General features: G+C 31.6%; 2 protein-coding genes across 6 annotated transcripts in view; both read right to left on the reverse strand.

The window, feature by feature from the left end:
- OtopLa (proton channel otopetrin-like a) overlaps nucleotides 1-5,111 on the reverse strand; it is a 127,056-nt gene extending 121,945 nt beyond the window's left edge. For all 5 annotated transcript variants that reach the window (XM_088228063.1, XM_088228055.1, XM_088228062.1 and 2 more), the window contains exon 1: nucleotides 4,538-5,111. The gene's annotated coding sequence lies outside the window, so the exon portion shown is untranslated. The remainder of the gene's footprint in view (nucleotides 1-4,537) is intronic.
- An 8,477-nt stretch (nucleotides 5,112-13,588) lies between these two features.
- OtopLc (proton channel otopetrin-like c) overlaps nucleotides 13,589-19,972 on the reverse strand; it is a 147,778-nt gene continuing 141,394 nt past the window's right edge. The window contains exon 9 of the mRNA XM_088228068.1: nucleotides 13,589-19,908. Coding sequence (XP_088084194.1) covers nucleotides 18,905-19,908 — 1,004 coding nt within the window. The 3' untranslated portion in view covers nucleotides 13,589-18,904. The remainder of the gene's footprint in view (nucleotides 19,909-19,972) is intronic.

A 19,972-nucleotide genomic window follows, 5' to 3' on the forward strand; every position in this document is an offset into this window, starting at 1 on the left:
GAGGCCAAACGTGTCGCGTTTTTCTAGCAACGTATTTTTATAAAATTTATTTTTACATTTATGAATGAAAACATTTCTCCACAATATTCATATGGATTTCGAAAATACAACTAATTATTAAAGTCCATTTAATATATTTGTATCGGTATTCGTTGTATGTGATATTTCACTATTGGTTCATATTTATCACAAACAAACCATCACGCTGTTGACCCGTAGGAGTAGGCAGAGAGGGTAGAACGCCATATCACTCTGTCTTTGCATACAAACCTCGATTCTTCTACATTCATACATCTTATTATTAGTAGCATTATTCTCATTTTCGACATATCCACACTGAAGTATTTGTTGAATTTGGTCATGCCGTGTCTTTCTCGGTCTTCTTCGGTTTCTGCATCCATCAAGATTCGCATTGTTGATATTTTTAGGTGTTTTTTCGCTGTTTATTCACTCTACATGTCCAAACCATTGCAGAACGCCTTCCCGGATTTTGTCGATAGTGTTTCTATCAGCCTTACATAATGTATGGATCTCGACATATATAAATATTTCATATGTGTGTAGTAAATTTTATATCTAAACTAGCGTAAAGTGGAAAAACCTTTAATTACGTTAAAATTTCAACCGATTTATTTATTTTATTTTATTTACTAAAAGAAAACAACAGCCATTAATACAAAAAAATACACTATTTACAAATAAACCAAAACTAAAGGCTAATTATAATTTTCTATATACAAGTAAATACAATGCAAAAAAAGATAAGAAAAAAAGCGCACCCGTTAAAAGCCACTATGTTTATTAATAAAGATTATTCTAATAGAACACTCTAATATTGCATTTTGTAAGATAAAAAAAATTACCAAGTAAAAAATTTTTACGAATTACGTACCTATGTCATTAACAGAAATTAAAAAAAAGTATTTTTTACGATATTATGATTATTTTTTATGAATATTCCATCAACTTTAAGAGGCACGCATTAAAAAAATCTACCACAAATGATCCTTTAAAGTTTGAAGATCGTAGGTTGATTTAGTTATATGTGGAATTTCTGCTATTTCTATATAGATAAAACATAATAATTATGAAAACACAGTGGCAACAAATTAATAGAAAATAAAAAAGGTTAACATATCAATAAATTTAAATAACACGACGCCGACGTTTAGTCATGAGGTAACCAAATGTTTTATAATATATGTATATTAAAATAATACATTATGAATAATAACTGTATTTGAACAATAACTGTTCGATCGATGGTAGAGTATGAAGTGTAAAGCTGTACATCAATACCTCCGATATCCCCTCCCCCGCATAAGAACCCCCCTTTCTTCCCGCAGCCCCATGTGTGACGAACACATCTGCCCCCAACGAGATGAGCTTTAAGCTAAGATTAATCTTAAATAACACGGTTCAATTCATATCGAATAAAGAAGTTCGTGATCTTGAAAACATATGAATTTAAAAAAAATACTAGCTGCATTTGTTTTTTTGACACTAACACAGGAAAGGAAGCCCATTTACAGTGGTGAATTACAGCACAGAATACACAGACTTGATTAAAATCACATTATTTTTTTCTTCTTTTCATCGGGAATCGAAGTCGGAACCGCGCATGAGTCAAGTGAGCTTCTTAAGCACTACACCACGAAGGCCGCCAAAGGCTCCCTTTAAGAAGTCTAATCATTGTTTTATTAAAAAGTTTTACTTAATTTTTTAACCAAATAAATCATTATTCAAATAATTAATTTTAAAAGCGCCCATGAGGTATTATATTACGAAAACGGCGCTATATAAATTACCCACAATAATAATGATAATACAAGGCGTATGAAATCGATTTCCCATTCCAACTATTTTTGTGGTTGTGAGTATTTAAGATTTTTCATTATGTTATCTCCATACTCGATACTCAAATTGTAAGGCATCTAGGTATTTTCGTTACATAAAGGTAAGGCGATTAGTCTTAAGCCTCAGGTAGCAGTCCAGGAACGATGAAATGTTGCACATCTATTATGTCTCATCCACCCTGCCAGGAATCGAACACAGGACCTCAAAAATGGTAGGCGAACGCGCTCACGCTCACAACGAGGCGGACTTCCACAATCCACGATTATTTTTTTATTTATTATTATAATATAATCCCTGTATATGTTTTTAACAATACTTCTCCTCTGCTAAAAAAAGGTTTTTTTATTTTTTATTGATCAGTAGGTACCTACATTTTTATTTTTTTATATTTTTTAATTTTTTTAATATATTTCATAAAAGGTACATGTCTTTTAAAATTCTATACAGATCTACTTTTATACATCTAGTAAATGTTATCACTGTAACTCTCCAAAAAAAGAGACTAACTCTTGTGCTTGGAGAGTGACTTACACTGTTGTAGTTGTTTATTTATAAGAGTTTATAGATGTAATTTTGAATATACGAGTAAATGGTTAATAAACGTCAAGGGTTCAATTTAGAATTTTATTTTTAGTTGTTATTGATTAATTATTTTAATGATTTTAATGACCTTAAAGTCGATTTTATCGTGACTTGTGGATTTGAATTTAAAAAACTTAAATGTTGGTATTAAAAAAAAAATACAGCAGATTACCGCAAAGGGGATTTATATTATTTTATATGCAAAATATGTTAATACTTATAAATAAAATCCATATAATATTATGTCCTATTACGTAAGTATTTCTTAGTTTTTTAAATTACAATTTGTTCAAATTTGTTTTTCTTTTATTATTTGTTGTAAGATCATCTATTTGTATAGTATAATTATAAAAATTAAAAACACAAAAACATCTTACCGTATAAAAAATATATGAAAAACGCAATATGTAAAATAGCGTTTTGAGGAAAACGACGAACCAATTAATTATTAATTTCGGTAGGTGGTTCAAAAGGATTGAAATAAATGCGTACATTGAAGATTTAGCATAAATTAATAATTAAATTATGTATTTACACTAAAATCTCAAAATAAGGTTGTAAAGGGGTACCTACTACCTACTAAATATACGAATATAAAGTACCTATTTTATATTTTTACATATAGTTGATTAATCCAATAAAAAAATTACTTTTGAGAGTTTGATTTTTGCTATCAGAAAAATATTAGAATATTCATATTTTTTTACATTTTTCTGATTCATAATTCAAATTAACTCTGAATAAATTATTATTCCATAAAAACATATTGTTTCAGTATTAGTACATATTTCATTATTTTATCTGTGTCCGGGAGGATAAATAATACATTTCTGGCTGGTCTCAGGTAAAAATAAGTGGAGTAGTGGTTCGTACGTTCGTGCGTGCGCCTAACATGCACGAGGTCCTTAGTTCGATTCCTGATAGGGTGAAGTATTGGTTGTGAAGGTGATTCAAGACTGCAATATTTCGTTATTCCTGGACTGGCACCTGGAGCGTAGGACTGATCACCTTACGTTCATTATTCTTTAAAATTCAAATATCACATACAACATTCTAAAACGAGACAAGTGCAATCGAGATAAATCAGGGGCTAAAATTATACAATAAACTGGTAGTTGTCTGGTAGACAAAACTAAACAAAGTTCTAAGACAATTTTTACAAAAGAAGTACAAAATATTATCATTGACTAAAGAGTATGGATTTAAAAAAAAAAGTTGAATGAATGTTATAAATAAATCTCAAATAAAAAAAGTTTTTAAAATAGTAATGCATTAATTATGTTCATAGTAGAGATGAGCGTTTCGATTATTCAATAGAAGTAGCAGTAACAGTTTCTGTTTCACAAATTAAACAGCTTCTAAATAACAGTCTAGGGCAGCATGGACAAAAAATCTAGAAAAATCTTTTGAAACTGCTGGAGTAGTTTCAAAAAAATAAATTAAACTATTAGTTTTTACGGGCCACGCTACTTCAAACTGTTATTCAAGAAAAATTTTCACGTACCCTGAATAGTTTTTCTTTACAATAACAGTTTAAAAACTGTTTTAGAGTAAACGTTTTTTTTTTTAATAAAAAAATTGCCACCTCTAGTTTATGGTACTAAGCTACGCCTGAAGCGTAGGATTGCTCATCTTACGTGTTTTGGTGTAAATATTACGATCAGGATAGCGCCGCAATAGCTGTACAAATAAACTTAAAACCACCTATACATTCAAAGCCAAAAATGTTTTTTTTAATCGAGAGAAATGTAATATGTACTGAATGAAATTATAAACAGCAGGTATACAATTACTCAGGTACCATACATTTATCTTTATAATTTGTACCCAATGGTGCATAGGGCATAGAGTAAGGTTCGTTGTAGCGATAACTGGATCGCTTATATGAATACATTGAATTAGTTGTATATTTAAAGATTTTTTAATTCACATATTATTTCATTAGAATTTTATTACGAATGCCTTATAATTTTCTGGTTTGCGAACAAATGAGTAAAATAACGTTGGAATGATAGACATCTAGACAAAAAACATGCATAAAAAACATAAACCACACAACTTAGCAATTTAATTAATAAAAACATAAATTAATACTCACGAAATCATTGTGAAGCCGGAAAAAAACACGGTATTTTTAGATGTCTTTACTCTTGCGCGTTGTTCACAAGTCAACTAAAGTATAATAAAATAAAATGTCAACTTTTCATACAAAACATTGAATATAGGAAATGTATTGATGGGAATTAATAATATTTAATGAAAAAATGTTTCCGACGACAAAAACACGCGCGACGGCGAGCGACGAACTTCAGATGTAAACTAACGTGGAATACCAAAGAGGCTATTATTTATTCACGTCATGATTTGTACGTCAAAAAACTCGGATAGACAGATGACTCTAATCTTAATGTAAAAAGTCAAACTCGGTAATGGAGTTATTCAAAAATGTTTGTTTGTTTATTTTGAGAACGCGGCGTCTCACAGACTTCTAACTTAGCCGAGTTACCACGAATGACTGAAAGAGAAAAAGACCGTCATTACACAGTACCGTTGCAGTCGACAAAATGCAGACACAGGCATAGGCGCTCAATATGTTCGTAATATTATATATGTATACAAAGGGCTTCTCGGTACTTATGCCTGTGCCCAAGCCAGACTCCGGAAAGTACAATATTCTACGCCCATTCTAACCGCATTTATTGTAGCCAGTAGTTTGTTGGAAACTGTCAGAATGCAAGAGAAGGCATATTAATGGTGCATTGCTTCGGATGGGAGAGAACGGATTTGTTTGATGCATCTCTTGCACATGGTACCGTGTTATTTAGGTTCATGCGGCTATAGCCTGTGACTGCAGCCAAACTCGAGTGCTTTCTAAACTAAACATTAATTAACTAAATAATATATAAATATATTTTCTTATTTTAAAAATATATTTATAAATGTACTTATTAATATTTTTATTTTTTTATTTGACTTATTTACATATTTTATTTGCAGTTTCTGAATGACTAACATTTCTTAACTTTTTTAAATTCAACTCGGGTTGTGGTCCTGTGGCTAGTGTCTCGGACTCACGGACCCTATAGGTACGTGGTTCGAATCCCACTCTACCCCAACTCGATTCCATTTTCTAATAATGAGTTATTTACAACTCGTTGAAAATGGCCCTCAAAATGAAATATCTGGGTAAATCATAAGAACGCAAATATTTTTTTAGTCTTAAAAAAAAAAAAGAAGAGTTTTATTTCATTAATAGGTTATTTTAATGTGTACACTTGATTAATAACTTATACAGCCGTGGAAAATGATTATTGACTGTTTTTACTATTTAAGTTTTGATGTACCCTTATCTTCCATATGAATTACACGTAAAAACTGTTTTTTTCCCAAACAAATAATTTATTTTTAATAATTAAAATTAAAAAAATTACAATCATCATACAATGTGCATGCCTTGTTGAAAATAGTAGTCCCATCATTTTGTTTCTTTTGATGAATGGGGAAGTTCAGCCCTACGGGAACTACATCAATTGATTTACACCAAGAGCGCTGTTCATCCCAACACGTCTTGCAGCTACAGAGCGCACGGATGGTTAGAAATTTAGCCCTCATTTACATTTGACAAATAAAGTAACTGGGGGTGTTTTGAACAAAATTATAGGTAAATTCTTGATTACGAAATCTAGACCCGATTTTTACAGTTGAAGTTTACGTTAGAAGAGTGTTAGTGTGAAGTTTTTTATTATTTAGTAAGTTAATTACATAACACCAAAGCTAATATTACCAAACGTCTTGCAGCTACAAAGCGCATGGGCGGATGAAATTCTAGTAACAAAAAAATATTTCAAATGGTTAAAGGTGTATTGTATCGACATTTCCATACCTACATATTTTTGATAGCGTTTTTTTGAGATATATAAATCCATCCTCAATAAATTAGTGGTTGTTTAAAGATTAAATTATTTATTGAAACCTACGTAAAATTGTTTTTTTATTATTTATTATGCGCTATGAAAATACCTATAGGTAAGCACTTAATATTTGAATAATTAAAATATCGTAAATCCTATGCATACTGTATAAACATGATTTAAAAAATCCCATATTTCATTGTTTGATATTTAAATTTAAGATTTAAGAACTACACATACTAATAACGATTTAGTCTTTTTTATGCATATCATATTTGTAATATTTGGTAGATACTTACGTTGAAAATCGGTCACGATTTTTTACAGATTTTTTCTTGTGATTTGTGACCATCAATTTGTATTCGTTTTCCATAAAATGTGAATATTTTATACTAATGCGTAGATATTAATAAAATAATTTATAAAAAACTTTTCCTCGAATTTGTTGATTACGAAAACACATGTGTGTTTTTATTTAGTACGTATTATTTATATAGTACATTTTCTGAACACTTTTTAAAAATTAATGAAATATTAAACTATGTTATATAAAAAATAATCACAAGGCAAAAAATTATGCAAATAACATCCTATAATCATTTCTTAAATTGTAAAAGTTATTTCTTCAAAATGTAAAAGTAGAGGTAAAACTATGTACGATAGATGCACAAATGTTGAGATCCGTACATTATGTAAGGCTGAGACAAGCATTATCGACAAAATCAAGAAAGGAGCTCTGCGCTGGTTTGGACATGTAGAACGAATGGACAGCGAGAGAACGGCTAAGAATATTTACAATGCGAATGTTGATGGATGCAGAAATAGAGGAAGACCGAGAAAGACATGGCATGACCAAATCCAACAAATACTTAAAGATGGACATGTCAAAAGTCGGAATAATCGGCGCGCGTGCATGAGAAGATGTATGAATGTAGAGGAAGCGAGATCTGTATGCAAAGATAGAGTGTTGTGGCGTTCTATCCTCTCTGCCTACCCTTACGGGGAAACGGCGTGATGGTTTGTTGTTGTTGTTGTTGTTGTTATTTCTTCATATATCTGATTTTATTTGGTTAGGTTGTAAACGTTAAAAACGTTATTATTAAACTATACGGCTGGACCGATTTTGATAAAAAAAATTGTGTGTGTTGATTTAGATTCACAATAGGGAAATATTACATACTACGAATACCAATATATATATATATATATTAAAAGGATTTATCAATATGGATATTGTGGAGAAATGTTTTTATACATAAATGTAAAAAATAAATTTAGTAAAAACTCGTTGCATTCTTGCAGTGCACAGCGCGTTTTTCAAACGCGACGTGGTTGGCCTTGGTTGTTGTGACGTCAAGATTCGTGATAATGTTTTAACCAAATTTCAATGGCCAGGAACAAATAAACATGAATCGTGACGTATTAGGGGCGTGGCCAATGGAATGACCGTTTTCGCGGGAAGTAATAATTACAAATTTAAAAACATTTTTTGCTAATAAAAATTATCATTTTTTTTTTTTTTCTAGAGAGTATTTCATAGACTTTTATTACTTTTTAAAATGTAAAAAAAAGTGATATTTCCCAATTGGACCCGGTAGGTAACTTAGTATATAGTTTATCGAAAAAACGTTTGCTGAACCAGCTAATAGCAGGCAAGCCAACGTTCGGGTAGGACAACGTCTGTCGGGTCCGCTAGTGGTATACGAGTATATATTATAATTGGTGAGAAATATTAAATTCGGAAGATCAATTTGCGGTCATTTTCAAAGAATTAATATGGCGTCACGGTGAATGACTATTTAACAAAGGAATCTGGATTCTCCCCCAGTTTCAAAGTGATTTCAAAAGTAAAAGCAGGCACGGATTGGACTCATCGTCATTCATCACAAAATACAGCGTATTACGGTCGTCGGTTACATGAAGGTAAGGTGATCAGTCCGACGCTTCGGGTGCCAGGGAGAGTGAATTATTGCAGTGTAAAAACATATTTTAAACCAGTATTTAGTGTCGTCCATCAGGAATGAACCTTAAGACCCTAAGCGTGGTAGGCGAACTGCGCAAACGGACGTAAACAGATATACTGTAAAACATATTTGATAGTGGATAGGAGATGATTCCACAGTCGAAACGCATGGATACTATATGAGTAAGAAGGTTTATAATAATAATAATACTGATAATATTTGGTTGATTTATATAGCGCCATTTTTGTGAAAAATCACCTCAAGGGCGCTTTACAATTGTATACTGAAACTTACATTCTAAAGAAACTAAAGTGACATTTTATATTTTCTGATTTAAAATTGAGGGTATGATAATCTAGAGAAGTGAGATTTTAGTTGGGATCTGAACTGACTGGGACTGTCGATGATCCGTAAGTTTGAAGGCAGACAGGCCGGTAACGGCAAAATAACGATCTGGTGTTTGGGGAGCGCCGGATTTTAAAAAGTTTTCTACTTCCTGAATCAAATGCTGACCTAAGAGTAGATTTTCTTTGACATTTATTTTCCCTAATACAAAGGTCCGATAGGTATCTCGGAGCCATTTCATGAAAGGATTTGAATACTGTCCACCAAAGCTTATATTTTATAAAATATCTGAATCTAAATGAACATCTGGTAGTTTAACATTTATACTAGGGGTAAGATCATAACCTGTGATTGAAATTAGAGATCGGTCTAAAAGGCATTGTCGCTTTTTTGTCGCTGTAATAGAAGCTCAGTTTTAGATGGATTGAGTTTGAGTATGTTTGATGACATTCAGTTATTGACAGTTTGGATGCATTGAGACACGCGATTTTTCAAATTGTTTATATCTCGAGGAGAGCAGGAAAAATAGATTTGTTGGTCATCCGCATAACAGTGAGAAAGTAACCCGAACGAGTGAATAATTTTGAACACATCGTTAATGAATAGTGTGAAGAGCATAGGACTAAGCACCGAACCTGGTGGGACTCCAGATTCAAGTAAGGCAAATGAAGACTTTTTACCTGCAACTTTGCGTTCGCTCCGAAAGATAAGATTGGATCCATGCCTTAGTGAGCCCGGAATTTCCAAAAGTTACCTCTAATTTTTCAATAGGAAAACTATGGTCAATTGTGTCAAATGCAGCACTCATGTCCAGGAGAGCAAGTATCGCTAGTTTTCCAGACTCATTTGCTAGAGTTATATCTGATCTATCTGAATCCTCAACAGTCCCGTTTCAGTTAAATGGAATTCTATAAGCTGATTGAAAGTTAGAGAGCAAGCTGTAATCATTTATATGAACTGAAATCTGCTTAGCTTTGATTTTTTTCTAGAATTTTAGATATTATTGGAAGGTTAGATACTTGGCAAAAATTCGACGAGGTTTTTTTAAAAGTGGAGTAACTATAGCTTATTTAAATGATTTGGGAACCTGTCACGTGCTAATAGAGATATGGTAATCGAGAGGATTAAAGATTTTTTTTGCATTTTCATACTGAACAGCAAAATATACCAATAGAACTAAATTCATTTATATATCTCCCTTATTTCTGTTTTCAATAAATTCGGTACTTTTTAAGGACAATCCGATTTCTGATTTCAATTTCGTTAGTAAAATAAGCGTCAAACATTATGAAGGTCAACCAATTGTTGAAATGGTGTATGAGGTAATAATACCACCCTTTCTTATCAATAAATATGTTGCTTCTGTGAATTAGGGGGATGAGAGATGGGGGCGCAACTACAATAGGGGAGCTTTCTCATTCTGTCACTAAGAGCGCAGTTTATATTTATTGATGATTTGTGAATTCCATAAACATTATTATCATTTTAAGCGAGCAGCTTAAAGCTTTTTGTCAATAAAAGAGTTCATTTTAAAAATTATATTTTAATAAACCGCGATTTCAGTAATGTGGTGAACATTTTCAAAAATGTGGAAACAGAATGGTTAATGTCACACAGTGTGTAAGTGGCCACTTAAACCAGCCAATGACAGGTCATAAGCCCTGTCGATGCCTAGACTTCTATATTACCTTCTCTTAAATGTTCTTCATCTCTGTTGTAATATGTTAATATTTTGAGTATGTCTAAATGTTTGCAGACATGCTGGATTTCCTCTCTAGGGTGTTATTCAGATCCAAATTTGTTGCAACAGAGATGGAAAACATTTTTGAAAAGGGAATATGAAAGTCTAGGCATTTACAGGGCTTATGACCTGTCATTAGCTGGTTTAAGTGGACACATTACACACTGTATAACTTTCACCATTCTGCTCATGTTTAAACATCAAAACACCTGAAAATAATTTTCCAATTTTTATACTTCTTCTTTTACCAGGTAGTAATTCAAAAATGTTTGAGTATGTCCAAATGCTTGCAAACTGGCTGGATTTCCTCCCTAGGGAGTTATTCATATTTAAATGTTATTCAACGGAGGGAAAACATTTTTGAGAAGGGAATATGGAAGTCTAGGCATTTACAGGGCTTGTGACCTGTTTTCCCTCTCTGTTGAAATAAATTTAAATATGAATAACTCCCTAGGGAGGAAATCCAGCCAGTCTGCAAGTATTTGGACATACTCAAACATTATCAAAAATATTGTTTCGATGATATAAGAATTTGAAAGATTGATAATACTATATCATTATTTACATATTTTTATAACATTATGTATGATACAAAAAATACACAGATTAAATTTTATGAATGGAAATTACACATTTTAGTTTTACTGCAAAAAAGAATATTCATTACACAATAGGTTATTTATTATAAACGTCATTTATCTCATGAAAAATTCGATTGTTAGGCAATTAGATGACATATTGACCTTACTACTCGAGTCTTCAGAGATTACAGAGAAATAATATTTTGTTCAACATAATAGAATTCGAAAATACTTTTTCAGTGTCCAGGCGGATGAAAAACACAGTTTAGTGTGTGAAATAGAACCAGAATCTCGCAGGATTGTTTTTGACTCGATGGTTGCTCTCTAGCAAAAATCCTGAGGAAATTGAGCGGAGACAAGTCTGTTTCGTTGTGTAGTGGTTGACGCGTTTGCCTACCATTCTTGAGGTTTCGGGTTAGATTCCTGGCAGGGTGGAGGTGAAATACGAATTTAAAAGGTTTTTTTAAATGCAACATTTCATTGTTCCTGGACTGGCACCTAAAGCGTACAACTGATAACCGTACATTTATGTACAGATAATTGAACAACGCTGCATTTGGTTTATCAATGTAGTACCCTACGCACCACCGGGTTTTGGAAGGGGCATGATGATAATAAATCAAACATTCAAATTAGTTGGGTAAATTTTTTGGTGAAAGTTCTTAGTAATCAATAAAATATATATTTTTATAAATTTGTTGCACTGGGAAAACATTTTTGAGAAGGGAATATGGATGTCTAGGCGCTTACAGGGCTTATGACCTGTCATTGGCTGGTTTAAATTATTGCTTTACTTGTGTAACATTCACTATTCCACATATACTCAACTCTTCAGTCTGCTGAATTTTTTGAAGTAAAAGAGTTGAAACCTTTATTGTGTTGGTGAGATTCATATGACTGAATTATTTCACCTACTACCCCTGAAAACAGTTTTTCAATTTCCAATTGAACTAACTAGTATAAGAAGTATAAAATTCTGCCTATATTATACTATCCATATTTGTTCAATACTTCCGTCTGTTGATTTTTGTGAAGTTAAAGAGCAGAAACCTTTATTGACTCAGGGTATGATTCATCTGATTATATTTAACATACATAGTTGGCAACGCATGGAAATATTTAAAAAATTACACTTCTTGGACTGGTTTGTATAATTGGCATTATTTTGAGTCTGCCAAAACTTCGCCAGACAAGGACTGGATATCACCCCTTTGGGAGTTATTCAGATTAATATCAGTACCTCAGAGGCAGACGGATGCAAATTCAAACATCAAATGTTCAAAACAAGCCTAAATAATCTACTTTCTCTAAGTAATTTCTAATAATTTATAGCGTTAATTTGTATTTTCAGTATCTTAATACATTGATTCTTTCATTATAAGGCTTATATTTCTTCATAATCAATGGACCAAAATTAAATCACTAAATTCTGGATTTGTGGATGATCAAAAATAGGGAGAATGGTGAATGTTAGTGTATAAAGTAGTCACATAAACCAGCCAATGACAGGTCTAAAGCTTTGTAAATGCCTAGACTTTATATTGCCTTCTCTAAAATGTTCTCCATCTTGAATACTCTTTAGGAGGTAAAATCCAGTGTTGGTCTGCAAAAATTTGAACGAACTCAAAATACTACCAAATTAATGTGTAAATTATAAATAAACTAATTTATTGTACATACCTACATTAAATAATATTTAGTGTATAATACAAAATGGAATATTTTAAAATACAAAATGGAAAATCAGGTGAATGCAGGTCAATGCATTTACATGTCTAGAAATGATTGCATAAGTTTGGATATGTTCGCTTCACTGCACTCCCTGATTCTTGTGAGTATCACTGATCAAACACATAATATCATATCTCAACCTTGATTAAGGTATTATATTATTTAGCTATAGACAGATAGACATAATACTTAGCAATATCAATCTTATATAGGTGAGGTATACGTTATAATTAATTAAGTAGATATTGTAAAATGGTTGCATAGTTTTATACCCCCAATACGATTCCGTATGCCACTCCGGAAGGCAGACCAAAATGAAGATTGCTGGATGATGTGGAAAGTGACATGAGAAAAATTGACTTGATGAACTGGAGAAGAGCCGCAGGGGGCAGGAAGGAATGGCGACTGATTCTGGAGGATGCCAGGGCTCACAGCAGGCTGTAGCGTCACTGATGATGATGAGTTTTATATTTAAACGCAGGTAAATATGAAATTATGTAATCATTATTTATGACTTATTAATTACGACATACGGACTAGAAACCATCCTTGTGACACAGAAAAGTAGCCAGAAACTGAAATGCACACAAAAATCCATGGAAAGACAGATGTTCGTTGTGTGGTTGTATGTCTAAGAGATGGAAAAAGAAATGAAGGAATAAGGCACCAATCTGGAATCATAGATATCATGGAGTCGAAGATATATTTATTTATATAAATCCCGTAAGATATAAATGCGAGCAGCAGGATATTTACAAGGAAGGACCATTGATACATATATATTTTATATATATGTAGGAATGGGTTTGAAATGGATCAGTTTTTTGATATCGTACAGGTCTCAAAATTGTTGGTTCAGAAATAAAATATCAATTGTTTTGATTACACATATAATGTTTTATTAAAATTACAAGTTATCCACTTATATAATGACCAGTAAAAAGCAGTTCGTAAATCACACCTGGATTTGTAGTGTAACAAATATTTTTCATTTCATAACTCTGTCATTTTACAAATGAGAATGACATACAATTTGACAAACGGTATAAATAATCTCTCAATTTAACCAATAATAAATATAAAAAACAATAACACACTTGAATTAGCTGCAAGTAGGCAAATTTAACAATCAATCGTAAGCTACAGCGGGACTTTACATTCACAGAACATTTTAAGCTAGAAAGTTTAGTATTAAATCTACAACAGAATCCATCTGGAACATAATGCTAAATACATTTTTTTTATGTACAGAACAGACCGTTAATATTATTATGGACACAACACTCGTACATCGCTCTAAACTAAATAATAAATACATATATTTTTACATTGCTCACTTTTCAGCATTCAATTATGTTTTATGATGAACCTTCAGACATAGATCAAAGTCTTTTCATTCTAAATCTATGATAATTATAACATATGTGTATGAAATAATGAAAATAATTATTCGCTGTACAAGCAATTTAATTTACATGCATAATATCTCCAAGATATTCTATAAAGAACTATTGATCTTTGGTATAGTAACAATGAAATTTTTATAAAGATTTACATTTATTAAATAAAAACAAATGTTTTATAATTTCAATAAACAAAACAGAATATTGGCACAGAATGGAGCAGGTAGTATATTGTCAGTTATTTTATTTTAAACTGAATAAAATTTATTTTAAAAACAAGCTAATTTCAAATACAAAACCAATAAATGACACATCAAATATACCGTATTTCCGCTGTTTTTTTCCTATTTGGGTGTCTCCGAATTCGGGGTGTATCTTATAGTTTACGGCATCTTACAATCACTGTAAAATTATGTGAAGCAAATTTGTAAAATAAACGTGTCCCTAATTACCATTTAAAATGTCGCCAAGGAGACTAACATTATGATGCTTCATTGAAAAGAAAAGTTACTGTGTATAAAAAAGAACAGAAACAGAGCTGCAGGACATAAATTTTACATTAGAGAAGCAAATATTCGATGACATTTTGCGGGACAGACTCGTCAAAAGGGGATGTAGAAAAAACAGACACTGAATCTGAAGAAATTTCAGACTCTGATGGTGGTCTAAGGTCAGGTGGGACAAGAGTAACTACAGGGCAATAGGCACAAAAGCTTATCTATCAAAATCTATAGAATAAAGGGTTTGTTTGCTCGGTCGGTCAGACAGAGAGATGCGTTGTTATTCCAGAATTGAAACAAGCGTATTGGGTTCCGATTTGTTTTTTAAAGAGGTATATGGAGGGCTCATTTGAATGATTGAAGGTACAAATTTCATTGGCGGTTAGTTATTTGTAGATTAAAAAAAAAAAAAAATATTTATTAGCATTCTCATAATTTAACCAAATATTTTAATTTTAGTGGCCATTTTCAAAGAGTTATAAATAACTTTATATTAGAAAATGGAAATCAAGTTGGGGTAGAGTGGGGTTCAAACCTCGGCCCTCTGATCCGTGAGTCCGCAGCACAAGCCACGGAACCACAACCCAATTCAATGTATATATAATACATAATCTATATCATGACTATATTAGGAAATAACCTACTATGATACTCTTACCCCGGGCAACGGGGCAACAGTCCTGCTGATTTTTAGATTATGATTAATAACACAATGTTTTTGTATGTTTTGGTGCAAAGAGTAGCTTGACATAAAATAATAATAAATATGCTTTTATTCTGTGGTAAATTAAATAAATATACCAACATTCTTGACACAGGGAGCGTTTAATTTGAATTTACAAAAAAGTATGACACTCTTACCCTACCTACATAAAAATTATGCCTATTTTTAAATCATTCTTATGACAATTGAATGAATTCATCTGTTTATAATAAAGTGTCAAATAATTGTATTTTTTGTGCTATTGAAAAATAAGGGAGCGTCTTATGATCGATGGCATTTTTTAATAGAGGAAACACAATAATATTTGTAGAACATTATTTAGGATGTTGTACATATTGATTATTTAAAAATTCACACCATAATATGAATAATAAATCATATAACATTGTAATTTGTGTATGTTTGCAAAGAAAACATTATTTTGGAAAAATAATTCAACATTGAAGTCCCTTAAAATATGGGGATTTGCATTTTGATATACAAAATTGACTTTGATTTGATGTACTTATAATGAGAATAGCCCTTTCATACAAAAAAATTGTTCTCATGATCAAGATGTTTAAAAAAAACTGACATTTTACAATGTTGTATGTTTCCTATAACATATCTAAACAGCTATTTCTAAAATAATTATTATAAAAATAAGTAAAATCTGATAGTACAAAATTTGATTTAGGGTCTATTTAAGAATTTCAATAATAGAAGAATTATAAATGTTAACAGTACATCAGCGAACGAAATTTGTAAAGACGGCAATAATGTTTGAGCAAAAGCCAAATAATTTTATAATGGTAAAACATATAATATTTCATAGTTACTTTAAATGTCTTACCCTAAAAACAGTGATGAGTATTAAATTTCTACACCGATACAAAAATATTCAAATCAACCAACTGTCCATAATTTATCACAAAAACTACACAAATATTCAGAACCTGTTAAAAGTTATACAAAAGTATAAAAATCAAGAATATTTCATGTAAATCTAACACTACATTATTCAAATACAGTATGGCACCTTGAAAAATAGCATTTATTAAAAAATAATCCTCTACAAAATTGATCCCAGAATTTCAAAAAAACATTATCAAAAAGATGTGTTTATAAAATACATATTAGAAAAGGGATTGGTGTTAATTATTTACAAAGATTTGGCAAGAATTAATGATGTATTATAAAAATTATCAGACAAAAGACTAATATAAAAATCAGTTCACTTTTATAATTTTAATCCATAAAAAATACAGACATACTTACTATGGAAATTGTGTTACGATGGCAGTTTATTTAAACATGGGTAATAGAAAGATATTAATAAGGAAAATTTTGTACGCAAAGAGAGTATCTTATAAATGGTACATATATTTAGTAAAAATCGATTATAAATACTGAGCTCAAAATGAATGACACATGAAAAATGTTTTTTTTTTAATGTGCTTACCCTGATATTCAAGTGTCTCGTATAATATTGTAAAGATTCAAAAAGAAGGAGCAAAAATGAATTGTACTACGGTATACAATTATAGAATAAGAGAAGTGAGTATATTGAGATATTTAATAACTTGACACAAAAATTGATAATCTAGATATTATCAAGGTATTAGAAGTAATTATGTTTGTTTAAAGGGGTTTAGGTGTAAATATACTTTATTGAGGCTTAAAATGTTAGCTTAAAGTTGTAACTTTGGTCACCACATGTCATAAACACTATTTGAAGATGTATAATTTGATAAAAGTTTTGTGTTTATGTCAACACATGTAAGTATATAATACCAATGTACCTTCATTTTATAATTTTTACTTCTCTTATTTCAGAGACATTTTTAAGCAAATATGAGTTTTGATGAAAATTAAAAGAAAATACCATACATTATTACATACATTGATACATGCCAAAATATTACATGTCTTCTTTTCTTTTTCTACATCTGCTCCGAAGTGGAGCGTGTGGACATCACCAGACGTCTCCGGGAAACACTATCGCCAGCCAGCACTCTCACCTCTTCCTACATCGATCTTGCATCCCTTAGTCCCGCCGAATAAAGCCGTAAGATTGTTATCGAAAGCCAGGACAGCGGGAACCTGAACGCGTGAAGAAGAGGCAACTTGGGTTAAGGCTTTTCCGAGGCATCCGCAGTACGTTTCCAAGTTATGTTAGTATTATTTAAAGATGAGAAAATCAAGGATTGGTCTTGGTTTGTTTTAATCTAATAAATACAGCATGATTATTTTGTATATTTTTAAAAATATTGAGTAATTTAAGAAGTAATTGGAAAAGAATGTAGAAAAGACAATGTGACAAAATAAAAATGAACATTCCCAATTAAACGTCAATTTTAAAAGTATGAATTTGACTTTAACTGAGTGCTTCTTAAGAGTTTCAGTAAAGTTACATTACAGCTAATACCGTCAATCCGCTTTACAAATTAAGCCCCATAATTAACAAAGAGAAATATTATTTTGAAACTGTAGTAACATTCATTTTAAGAGTAGAAATTAGAATAATTGGTAATCGATTATGTTATATTCATTTAGTACATTGTTATGGGAAGACATTACAACACAAATAATCCAAAAGATATATAGGTAATTTTTAGATTTTCACATAAATATCTATACTTATATTATGATAGATATTAAAGAGTAAAGGGAATATATTTTATTATTAAACATTGGGGTTAAATAATGTATCTTATATAATAAAATATCTTAATATTAAACTTTGGGATTAAATCATCATGGTTCATCAAATATGGTTTACGTGAAGATATACAAAATGGATTGAGCGAAATGTATAGACCCACAATAGTAAAAATTAGAAAGTAACTTTAAAAGGATTTCGCAGACTTACATATATTTAATATACAAATTGTACTTTTAACATTTTTAAATAAAGCCGAAATATCTAAATTTAAAAATCTTAGAAATATTATTTACAAACATGATCTTTCACTATCAACTATTGCACTTCATTGTTTACAAATAATGTAATACATATCTCAAATGCGTTCCTAACTTATTTCGAACACTGGAAAGTTTAAAGCTTATTGGAGACACTGACTATTATGTCATTAGTCTAATGCTACACAACTATCAGGGGAAACTACGTGGAATCATCACTGAGTAATAACTACATAGTGTTTTTAGTGGAGGTAATTTTTTGGGCGATTACGAATTTTTTGGTTGGTAATGTTCAAAATATGAAAGCAAATGAAGGTAATTTATAATAGGAAAATTTCCAAATGAGGGCTAATGGGAATTTCAATCGATTTCAAATTGTATAACACTTTTGCTTCCAGTATCAAATACGATTTGGTGCACATAACTTGACAATCAAATAGTAATACAGTTAACATTTCATAATTGAGCATTAACAGGTTGTATAAAAAAACTGTTTCAATCAACTATAATAGAAAACTGCAGAATTCAATACAACATACTTTGTAAAGTTAAAATACTTAGTTTTCATATAAATTATCAATAATTTCATAACAACATAACATTAGTCAGCAGAAAAGGCTTCGCAATACTGATTTTTAATCGCTCAATACCTCCGTTTTAATTGCTACATATACGTTGGCTTAGTTTTATAAGCTCTTTTCCAGATCTCGCACAAACACACCGTAGAGTGGAATCTGTAGAATATGGCCAGAGGCATCGATACGTGAGTGATTATGGTCCAAGCCCAAAGGCCGTAGAAATGCAACTGGATCGGGTGGGATTCCGCTCTGCTCTTTTCTAGAGTGTTAATAGCCCACATAGCCAGGTTGGTTACTAACAGAAACGTCACTATCTCCCTCCCCGGTTTTCTCCGCATTTGTTCCGGAGTAGACACGGATCGTTTGCTAGCATCCAAAATGAACATTGTCTGGCAAGTGGTCTGGATCAATGATGACAGTGCAGTAATAAGAACCAGAATGGTATTCTTCTCTATCGTGAAATGCCCACCAATGATGGTAAACGTGCTGTATATAAACATACCAGTCTGTGCTCCTATGAGGAGAATGTTATCTAATTCTAAATTCCTATTCCCGTCGTATCGCAAGTTCCTGACTTGAACCATACCTATAAGCGTAGCGAGTGTCGTCATGGCGTATAATGTCAATTCGCATATGTTAACTTCTATCACAGCCAGGTTCACGAATTCTTTTTTCGAGATGAGGACAAAGAAGAGTATCAATGATATTATTGTTAAAACTAATATCAGGATTCCGACAAAGAGGCCTTTGTGAGCTCGAGCGCAGTCCACGGAGTACAGGTGCGGAGACCTTTTGTATGTAAGGCCTTCTAGTTTCATTTTGCTCAGTACTGCAGCCATGTTTTTTGAAGGGTACTTGGAAATATTCTTCCACATGACATACAAGATGGCCGCGCAGATGAGGGAGTATTCGATGGTACAAGGAAACAGAAAAGGGGAGGCGTCTTGCACGAGGGTTCCCATGATATTGCTTCTCCGGCATTCGAATATGTGATGGGGTCCTTTCAGTCCTCTGGCTACTCGCAAGTGCGCAGCAGCAGGGTGATCTGAGGGGACGGGTGTTGCCAAAATGCTGAATACATTCTTTAGATCTGGAAAGTAATAAAAATTTGATAAGATGTTAAATTTATTTATTCAAATTTGAAACAGTTAACG

Source organism: Micrasema longulum, unplaced genomic scaffold (genome assembly GCF_059751315.1).
Source record: "Micrasema longulum isolate JH-2025_06_02 unplaced genomic scaffold, ASM5975131v1 h1tg000559l, whole genome shotgun sequence".
Taxonomy (NCBI): domain Eukaryota; kingdom Metazoa; phylum Arthropoda; class Insecta; order Trichoptera; family Brachycentridae; genus Micrasema; species Micrasema longulum.